Genomic DNA, 11,106 nt, shown 5'->3' with positions numbered 1-11,106 from the left:
AATACCCTTGGTCCCGTAGCATTCTGGATAACGGGTCCTATACCTGTACTAACTGTAGATATTACAATAGCACAATAGCCTTGGATACTATGCTTGTTCAAGAACTCATCCAGGTCCCAATTCTGGTCATTAAAATAATCTGCCATTACAACCTCACTACTGTACATTTGTTTTTTGCTTCTGTTTTTTAAAGGAGAAAATATTTTAGCTTTAAACAGCAAGTTCCAGGACAGGACTGGGAACAGAAAGCATACAGTCAATCCTTTATAATATTATATGGAATTGCAATGACCACGCTGATATTTACGCATACTCCATTAAGGTTTTTTTTTTTTGTTTTTTTTTAAATATTCTTTATTTTAAAACACAAATGGGGGATACAGAAGGCAAGAAGGGGAGGGGGTCAAAAAGATTAGTATGTACGATAGGCACATACTCCATTAAGTTTAATTACAATGTGATTGTCTAGATTTTTTAAAACATTTCTGGACATGATGACAGCTGTGTGTCTCCTATTTGCTGCTGCTGCTGCTAAGGGCCTTCCAAATTGCCCACTGGCTGCTGCTCTGTGTCTTCTGATTCTTTCTCAGCTGGCTCCAAATGAAGAGTAAAGAATGGTCCTCATCTTCCTCTGCACTTTCCTCTGTAGGATTTACATATGCGTCCTGTAATGATCCATAAGAAATAGTTACATTTCATGGCATCGATACAAAACAAATTATTTTAAACTAGGTGTAATATTTATGGAAACTTAAAATAGTTAGAAATATAATCACTGCTTGGACACAAATCATAAGCAGCCAATCAGATTCCCTATAATTAATTCAAAGCGTCACAGCTTTTAGACTACAATCAACTTATGAGGTTTTCTAGCTAAAATGTAGTGATTTAGTTCTACTGATATCAAGGCTAGCCCCTGCACTTACGGTATGTCCCTCTTGTCTCACTTCCCTGCTGCTAATGGCAAACATATCTAACAGCCATACAGGGAACACATACATTCTGACTGGAACTACTGCAAATGCTTATAGTTTAACCAGCAGGCTAGTGATTACAAAAGGAAATTAAAAAGAGGACTTCTCCTGTATAACTAATAGAAGTGCAAGGAGAGAGAACCAACCTGCTAGTTAAAGTTCTTGCAGGGCTAAAGTGGTGCTACTGCCTAATATTAACTTGTAGCTATTAGGGTTTTAAAGAATCAGTAGCAAGAACCTATGTGTAATGTAAAGTTGCACATGTTGCTGAAAATCTAATAGATAATAGCTGTAGTTGCTAGAAGTTTAAATTAAATAGAAGCAAAATAAATGTCTGTGTTGACTTTTTCCATAACCGATTTGGTTTATTTTAATTTAGACCATACTGTCCAGTTACTTGGAAATGTGTGGTAAGTTGGGTGATCCTGACAGGAAGCCCCTCTTCAATTTCATCTTGAACAAAATGGAATTAAAAAGTTGTCATATATGTGTAAGGCTATCCATATGCTATCCATCCATTTGGCCCGTGGGCTAATTGATCAAGTATCAGAGCGGTTGGCCTGTGTATGGCCAACTTTTCCCATTACAATAACTGTTAAATTATCGAATATGTATTTAAAATATATGAATACCTTGGAGAATTCCGTGATGTTCTGATTAAGCTCCAAACTCCACTGTGCTCTTCTGATCCCTCATGGACAGCAACACCTATAAATAATATTGTAATTTTAAAGTACACACACAATAATTTAGAGATAAATGTACAAACATGAAAAGTTATACTCACCAATTTCAATTTCATCCAAGTTACTGTGAACTCCCGGAACATTCCAGCTGGCGCTATCCCCTAAAACATCTAGAAGCTCCCCTTTAAATTCCCAGAGTTATACTCACCAACTTCAACTTCATCCTTGTCTTTGTGAGCTCCAAGAACATCCCAGCTGGCATCATCCCCTAAAATATCTAGAATTTCCCCTTTACACCCTCCCCTCTTTCCCAAACCCCAGTCCCACTAACAGAATTACTGGATGTGCTATGAATGAGATGAAAGAACTTTGTAGCGTTATAGGTGTATGATATATATATAGGACTATGGCCATGTTATAGATGTTAAACAGATCCCTTGCCAAGCAGGAGGTGGTCTGGCGAGGTGAAGGTGGTAGCATATGCTGTGGCAATGGCTCGCCATAAAAATTCCAGCTTTAGCTTTTAGTATAGCTTTAACTTTAGCTTTTAGTATAATAGTTTGAAACACCTGTCCTGCTACTTTCCACCTGACATATCCCTGCTTGCTCCATCTGACCATATTTCTGCCAGCTATGTCTCACCAACACCACCTGCACTTTAGAACTTTGATCAGTATTTAACCTGCAAATATAAGTAAACCTCTATTGAGCTTTATATCCCTGGACAGTGGCTTATTTATATTTGCATTGCTTATGCTAAGGTTTTAAAGGACAAAGAAAGGCAAAGTCACTTGGGGGTGCCAAAATGTTACACCGGGCTGGTGCTGTTCTCTCCCAACAGGGGCACCAGCCCGGGGTAAAAGGTAGGCGATTAAACTCACTTGGGGGTGTCTAACATTTTGGCACCCCCAAGTGACTTTGCCTTTCCATGTCCTTTAAAGCTTTGCACATGGTTTCACAAACCCAAATCTGATCGAGTGGCCATGTCCTTGGCCCACCCATTCCCTACCCTATGCCCAATGGTATAAGGGGTAATTTGACAATAAAGGCTTGCATAGATGTTGCCCTGTTTCTGAAGTATGAGATTCGGGACCTTGACTCTCTTTCTATCTCCCCATATGTGTCAGGTTAGGGTAAAAGGGGTTAAGCATTTGATCCACCGCATTTAGATGGTGTCTTAGAATTCTTATGCAAACCACTTCAAATTGCCCCTGATCCCTTAGGCTTACCAAGGACATGGTCCCCCGGTCAGTTGGGGCAACTGCGCAAAACTTTTTAATATCGGCATAATTGAACTACCTTTTTTTTTTTATAAATACTTTTGGTGGTGGTAAGGCCAGTGATAGCAGAGACGGACCAAATAAAGTCTGATGAAACAGGCAGTGATATTGCTAGATGGAACAGGTAGGAGGGAATTGTAGGTGTTAGTAAGGCCGTGCAGGCAGTGGTCATGTTAGTTGGAACGTGTCATGGTATGGTCTAAAGTAGCAGGCAGTAGTATGGTGAAATTGTGTAGCCAAGAGACAGATCTCCTTATCCACTGTTTAATAGATGTTATTTCAGTGTCTGTTTAGATGTATTGTCTATGGCTCAGGCAGTGGTTTACAGAGATAAAATAGGCATTGGTTTGGCCAAAAGTATTAGGTAGCCAGTGTTAAAGCAGCTGTAATAGATGTTGGTAGTTGGTAGAGCTGTAAAAATGGGTAGTTGTAAATATTAACAGCATTTGTGCTAAGGCACAATAGAGCAAGTGTTAATACACCCACATGAAGCAGGAACCTAAAGCAGGTGTTAGTGCGGATTGATGGAGTGGGTGGTATGATTCAGGTAAAAACAGACCCCGTTCCAGATAAAGCAGGAGGTGGTATGGCCAGATGAATTGGTGGTGGTAGCACAACAAATGGTGTGTAACAGGAATACAATAACAATAGCAGCTCCAGCTGCATTATTGTGGCTTTCAACACCTGGCCTGCCACTTGCCACATCTCTGCTTGCTCTATTTGCCCCAGATTCTACCCACCTGCACCTTTCATCAATTATTAATCTATAAATATAAATAAACCAATGCTTGAGGACCTTTTGATTCCTGTACAATGGATTACTTATAGTTGTACTGTTTGTGATAATATTTGAAAACTTTGTACAAGGTGTCTCAAACCCAATTCTACTTGAGAGGCCATGTCCTTGGCCCACCCATTCCCTGCCCTGTGCTCAACGGTATAAGGGGTAATTTTACAATAAAGGTTTGCATAAGTGTGAAGAGTTTTAGGTACTTGACTCCCTTTCCCTACCTCCCCATATGCAGTTAGGTTTGGGGAAAAAGTGTGAAGAACCTGATCCACCCCATTTAGATGGATTCTTATGCAAACCACTTAAAATTGCCCCGATCCCGTAAGCTTACCAAGGACATGGCCCCTCGTCAGAAGTAGGGACAAATTTTTAAATTGCAGCAAAAGTAGTACTTTGTTAAAATACTTAGGAGGTGCTATTTGTGGTGGTAAGGCCAGTGATTGTAGAGCCAAGTGGAGCAGGTAGAGTCTGATGAAACAGGCAGTGATATTGCTAGATGGAACAGGTAGGAGGAGATTGTAGACACAAGTGGAATAGGTGTTAGTAAGGGCCAGATGACAGTGGCCCAGGCAGTTGGAACAGATGTCAATATTCATTTGGGAGACTAGGCAGTGCTAAAGGCAGGTTTAAGTAGGTGGTGTTAGATTTGTGATGGACAGCTGGACAATAAAAAAGGTGGCATGGGCAGATATATAAGCAGCTACTCCATTTGATGCATGACAGGTACCGGGTAGAAATGTTAAAGGAATGGCCACCTAAACAAGTTGACGTAGGGTGTCAATGGCAGCAGCACAAAATTGCTCACTCCTGCCAGCTGGGATTCAGATATGTAAAGCATTCGAGAATGCAGTCATCTGAATCCAAAGTGGTGTTGCCATTCAGGAATGGCAGGTCGGCACTTGTAAATTCATTGTGATCCTAAAAAACAAAAATAAATTATCAGTTCAGTTGCTATATGGAACAAATTGCAGGCAGAAACTACTTCATGTAAATACTACCAATTAATCACAAGTCTATTCTACTCTATTTGTGGTATCCATTGTTTGGCAATGTACAACATTCCAAAAAACTAATATATGTGTGCCCTTGGGGCAATGGCAAAGCAGTGATACCCCAGCTTGTTAGCTAGTAGTAGGCAACGTTGTAAGAAAGGAGGGCTGAGGAAGATACAAAGGGTAGTGGTCTCCACAGAGTGAGAACGGGATGGTATTTATGCAAGCCTGAACTCCAAACAATAATAATAATAGTTTTGGAGAAGCTGGGGAAAAGGGGGAGGGAAAATAAAGTAAAAGAAACTTTTTATGAATGTCTTTAGACAAACCTAATGTCAACCCTGCTTCTTACACCTACTTTCTAAGGCTGCATCCTGATGTATAAATGTACTTTAATAACGTGCCCTACCGCTGCATACATTTGTGTAACAGTTTCTGAGCCTACTTGTCTGATACAAATATATAATATATACCAGTGCTGAGGAACAACTTATAAAGTCCAAACAGAAAGGAATAGTACAGTCCACAACCATTACTTACAGCTTCAAATCTAATTGGTGGTGAAATCCTTTGCCTTTCCACATCCTCCCAATTAATTTTCCTATAGAGTTGGTGTTCCCTTATATTTCCATTCATCCCAAGACGTTTGTGTGGTCTTTTCTTCAGAAGCTAAGAAAGAAAAGAATAGTTGTTAACATAGCATTTAACTCTACTCAACAGCAGTTGTAGAAATAGGGAGGACTTCACTAAACCTACTGGCAGTGAACAGTTGCCCGGTTATTATAGCAGTTCCCAAACTACTAGCCAAAATTCTCGTGCGTGGTTTAGTTTTTAAAATGTTTTAATCTTTGAGTCTTTGGGGATCACCAGCACTTAAATACAGTGAGGAATGATTTTTTTCCTCACTTCCTTTGACTTCAATGCAACTTTCTTAGCAAAACAGCCCATTGATTTCAATGTGTTTTGTGAATGTTTCGCCATTTCATGGGACAGATTTGCTCATCGCTACTTAAAGAATTATTTGGGTACAAAAAGTATTAAAAATACAATTTGGTACTAGTTACTGTGTAATATACCATCATATTGCTATTTTTCTCACCCATTGAGGATAATATTCCCAGCATCACATTACCCATAGTTACAAAAATAAAATTGTTGGACTGTTTTAAAATGTAATTTTTTTTTTTTCCATTTTATTGTTGTTTTTGGTTGTACAGGTATTGGATCTATTTTAAAAACCAGATTATCCAATAATCTCCAAAATATCTCAATACCATAAAAATGTCCAAATTTTTTTTTTTTTTTTTTTGGCTGATTTACAGTAGAGACAATAAGTATTGAACATGTCAACATTTTTCTCACTAACTATATTTCTTTTTTTGTAACTCAAATTTTTTATTTGAAAAATTATCATGTGAAATACATAATACATATAAAACATTGCTGATTAGGACATCTTGATAGTTAGTATGTTGTGCTTTACTTTTAATACATAAATGAAAATAGCATAAGTTCAACATACTAACTAAATTTCTAATGGGGCTATTGACATGAAATTTACACCAGATGCCAGTAACAGCCCAAGTAATCCACACATATAGTATCTCTATTCTACTATATGTAGCTACCACCTTATTTACATTTCTATTCATTTGGTGGCATCTGTTACAGGGGTGACAAATTTACTGCTCATTTAAAAATCTGTACTAGAAAATATACCCCAATGATACGGCCAATGAGAACCCAAAACATTATGAAAAATGTCTCTGCCAATTGTCTGCGGTGAGTGACCCCTGAGAGACCAGCACCCAGAAACGCCTTGCACTTTGTGTAGCCAACAGATTAACTGCTCAAACCCACCTTCTGCAGGAGATCTTGCAATGTTGTGCTCATCCCCTCAGGAAACACCGGCTTCTCAGTGAGGATGGAACTTCTCACATCCTGTTGGTGGTAGTGGTCATCAAATGGGGATCTTCCTGTGGCCATTTCACTAAGTATTATCCCTAATGACCACCAGTCTACTGCTGCGTTGTACTTCTTGTTACCTAGCAGCTGATATAAAGAAAATATATTACCAAATTCCAAAATCAAGTTTACAGCATCTTCACTCATTCAGTAAAGACAAAGGAGAACAAGTTATTGGTAATTTTCTGGCACTTCAGTACTGTCACTAGAAAGCTAATGCTCACTTTTTGTTCTCTCTTGATGTTGGATAACCTATATATTTATTGCACCAGGATTCTGGCTTTAAATGGTGAAGCTAAAGCATATTTGTATTTTCCGTTTGGCCATTTACTCTTTCACCAATCCCATGTTTGGCTTTAAATATATTGAGCAGTTTCCTACCTCTGGGGCCATGTACCAGCATGTTCCAGTTTTCCCACGGATGGTCTTGTGGCCAAAAACGCCTTCTGCTGCGATGCCGAAATCAGCGATTTTCATGTGTCCGTCGCTGGTAAGCAGGATGTTGTCTGGCTTAAGATCTCTGCAAGAGAGATATAGTAAATCATTTTGTGGCAATAAGTAAATGATGAACTGTAGCCCTTATATTATAGTGTTATATCCTCTTTAGTTCCCTCTACTCACTCCATAACTGCTCAGGCACCATCTTCTTATTTGGTTATAACTAACTTAACTACCTTATTCTCACTTCAAATCACCTCATGCACTCAGTATTCTTCCATGACCTTTTAGTGTTCTTCCAGTCCATAACTGTACCACTTAAGCACCGCTTTCCTTGCTTAATATCAACTGATTCCCATTTCCTAACCTAATTGCTCAGTACCCCCACCTCACTCCATATACTAATTGTGCTTTTTTCTTCCCAGCCAACCAATCCTCTAGAGCTTGGTGTCTATTAGCCTCACCTCTGGTGGGGGAAACAATTTGTCCCGTATAGGTACCCTTTAACTAGCAGGTTGAGTTAATGAATTCTCAGCCAAGCCTCTGTGGTACTGATTTTTATTGCGATATTCTGTATTTGAGTTATGCATGTGCGAGGTATGCCCTCGGATCACCATGTGTCTCTAGTTGCTACCATAAATGTTATCTATCTCTCACTGCACTCTCACTGAATGGGGTGGATTTTAGCCAGAAATTGTCAGAATGCTACAGACATTTCTGCATTATTACCTTAAGTATTAACTGAATAATATATTAAATATGCAGAATAAAAAACTTTCTACTTACCGATGGATGATACCTAGAGAATGGAGATGCTGAACACCACAAATTAGTTCTGCAGAGTAAAAGCTGGAAAAAAAGAACAAACAGATCTTAATAGCTGCGCAGAATTCTTAATAGTTTCCTTTTTCCAAAATGTTAATTTTACACTACAAAATGAAAATTGTGGGTGCCCATGTGCCTCTCCCAGCCTGGCGCTCATCAATACAGGGATGCCACTAGTAAATTATTTAGGGGGGGCACAGATCAGAGTTCCATTATAGAGCTCAAATACCCGTGTCTGTGGTACAAAATGCAGGGCAGAATGCAAATGTGAAAAAACATGGCAGTTTGCGCCTGTTACTTTGCACCCTATCCTGCCCTTTGTAAATGAGGCCCAGAGTCATATAAATATTTCACAACCACAATCAGTAAGTCCATTGAAACATAATATATTCTCATGCATGTGCCACTTATATTGCCCTTTAATTTTCCACAGCCAAAGCCAATTTACCACAGACAAAAATACATATTTGGTGCAACCCTATAAGGCTTACATTCTGTATACCTTAATCCATTTATCTGATGCCTTTCACTTTCACATTGGTTTATACCAGTAATGTCAATTCTTTTCAATGATGTCACAAGTACAGAGATACTTACATGACATGTCTTTTTTTCAGATGGTGCTTGATGCCCAGCAGATTGCTGAGGCTGCCTCCGCCTGCATACTCCATGACCAGAAAGGCATATTGCTGAGTGCAGAGACAAAAGGGAAGAGAGTGAAACACAGGAACAAGAAACCCCAAACTATTGCATGTAATACAGGCATGTCCCTCAGCAAAACTAGATACAGAAAGAACAAGTATGTTGTGTAATACTCTTACATGGCTTTTGTTGCTCATATCATGGCATTTAGCTGAGCTTTGGGGATAGGCAACTACTGAAACAAATGGTATGGCAGCATTGGAAGTAACTTACTTTGGTCTGAAAGGCTGCAAGGCCACGGCACAAGAATGGACTGCCGCAAGCAACCTTCAGGATTCTGGCCTCCTTCTCTATCGTTTTCTTCTCCTCGTCCTTGGGTGTCTTCCTGATGACTTTTACAGCCACGCGTTCTTTCTTCGTGGGGATGGAAGCCAAAAACACCTGAAAAGTCAAAAAGAATAATGTGCATCTTCCAAAGGGCTAATTATTTAAAGGTTCTGTGCACTTTAACATGCATGCAAGTTGGTAAATACTGGGCACAGAATAATGAAGAATGGACATCATGGCACCACAAGAAGCAGCACTGGAGTGAATGGTTATTAAATTTGCTTTAGTTGCACCTTGAAGCTGCTGTGGGCTTTTAATGGGCCTTATGCACAAGGTGCAAAGCCACACAAGACAACTAATAACATGTATTTAGAAAGCACCAACATACTTGGTAGTGCTGTACAGTACTTATAGATTGCCTCTCATTGCACCCTGCTGCCACTTTTTATCTCTATAGCAAATGATCCCAGTGAACCCCACTGTAGAAGAATTCCCATTAACTCCTATTTACATTAACCCGCCATAATATTTGCCCTGCTTGGAATAGTTAGAGGTGGATAGAGACCAATTAATACAGAAGCATAAGGAGAAACAAGCTAACCCGATGAGCTGCTCATATATTTTGCTGCTGTTCATACCAAAATAGACTTAGGAGTATATTTATCATACTGTGTAAAAAGTGGAGTAAAACATTACTGGTGATGTTGCTTATTGCAGCCAATTAGATGCTTTGCTTTGGTTTTTTAACTGTTGAAATCTAATTGCTGATTGGTTGCCCTGAGCAACATCACCAGTAATGCTTCATTTCACTTTTTAAACAGCGTGATAAATATACCCCTTATTGTTTAAAACTGTGTTTACCTTACTTTTATTGAAAAAAAAAAAAAACTTACCCTTTAGGCAATGTCCTATGTCACCTACCCATAGTTCCATACCTAGCCCTGCCCCCCATATTAGATTAGTAGAATTATTGTGTCTGTACATAAAATTGTTCAGTTGTTATTAAACTACAAGTTAACATCCACAAGCCCCAATTCTATGTCATACTTCCAACTTCTCTGTTTTATTGCAGATAATATACAGGTCTCTTTCTATTGAGCACATCACTCACCTTGCCAAATGTGCCTCGGCCAAGAATCGAGTGGAACTCATAGTTGGTAATAATGTGTTCCGGTAGACGCTCAGCTTGAATGGGCTGTCTCTCCTGGCTTCTTCTTTCTTCTGGGAGAAAAGGAATCTTATTAACAGCACATTCAGCAAATAACCACCAGTACCACAAGCAACTGAAATGTAAAGTCTTGTTATATGGTTGGATTACTTGGCCAGTTTTTCTACACTCTTATTTCAACAGTTTATTGTTTGAAGATGCTCTTATGGCTTGTTTGCTAAAGCAATTTCATAATTTTTTTTCCTTACCTTCCTGAAATTTATGTTACAGTGAGGTCACAGAAATTTATGACAGCTGATACTGAAATAAGTTTAGTGCTGGTGTAGAAATAAAGAAGTAGAGTGGCATCCTTACCCACTTTCAGCATTGGTCACACTTTTTAGCAAATAGTCAGTACTATTTGGTTATATAGGTCAAAGCAGATCAGCAATTTATTAAATTATGTATATTCAGTACTATACAAACAAGAAAACTAGTAAATAAGGTCAAACCGGTAACTTAATGTACTCCGTACTGGTCTTGTGTTATGAAACCTAAATAGTTAAATCTAAATAATAATAAACATTTGCTTTCTGGCTGAGTACCGGTTCTTTCCTGGCTGTCCAGAAGTTTCATCTTCTTCCTCTTCATCTCTTCTTCTGTAGTTGTCTCTTGTTGTCGTCTTCTCTTCTTGGAGACAGACTCCATGTTTGGGGTGGAGAATATGCTTAAAAGCACTTTCCTCCACCTGGAATACCTGCAGAAAAAAATGCTTTTGTTGGGGGACCCCAAAAAAGCGCTCTCGAACTCTCCGAAAAGGCAAATCTCTCCAAAATCTCTCTCAAATCGCACGAGCAAAGAAAAGCACTGAGTCTCTCATAAGAAGCTCAACCGCTCTGAAATGACCAGTATTGGTAGGGCCCAACTGTCACTTTGCCAGTCACAGCTTTCTGTGTGTATAACAAGGCTGCCATGACATCACAGCAGCCCAGACCAAAATCAGTAGTAGATATAAATTATGTGATATGGTTTTGAATTTA

At 39.1% G+C, this 11,106-nt stretch overlaps 2 protein-coding genes across 3 annotated transcripts in view; both read right to left on the bottom strand.

Moving 5' to 3' along the window:
• Positions 1-358: 358 nt before the first annotated feature.
• LOC108648247 (protein kinase C delta type-like) overlaps positions 359-11,106 on the bottom strand; it is a 49,984-nt gene continuing 39,236 nt past the window's right edge. The window contains exon 10 of one of the 2 annotated variants that reach the window (XR_004222776.1): positions 359-665. Coding sequence is in view for 1 of the 2 variants with exons in the window: in XM_018096171.2 (XP_017951660.2) it covers positions 4,532-4,648 (117 nt within the window). In the remaining variant the exon portion in view is untranslated. Of the gene's footprint in view, positions 666-3,347; positions 4,649-11,106 lie in introns of those variants that run through there. The other variant, XM_018096171.2, reaches the window with a different exon arrangement.
• LOC116410949 (protein kinase C theta type-like) lies at positions 5,048-10,966 on the bottom strand. Its single transcript, XM_031902652.1, has 8 exons — positions 10,672-10,966; positions 10,031-10,140; positions 8,866-9,033; positions 8,548-8,639; positions 7,912-7,974; positions 7,069-7,207; positions 6,583-6,774; positions 5,048-5,391 (listed from the first exon to the last, which is right to left on the bottom strand). Exons 1-8 carry the CDS (start codon positions 10,772-10,774, stop codon positions 5,164-5,166), a joined length of 1,095 nt encoding a protein of 364 aa, XP_031758512.1. The 5' UTR covers positions 10,775-10,966; the 3' UTR covers positions 5,048-5,163.

Source organism: Xenopus tropicalis, chromosome 1, assembly GCF_000004195.4.
Source record: "Xenopus tropicalis strain Nigerian chromosome 1, UCB_Xtro_10.0, whole genome shotgun sequence".
In the NCBI taxonomy this organism is placed as follows: Eukaryota; Metazoa; Chordata; class Amphibia; order Anura; family Pipidae; genus Xenopus; species Xenopus tropicalis.
Note: the sequence above shows the minus strand (reverse complement) of the source record. Positions and strands in the feature narration are given on the sequence as shown.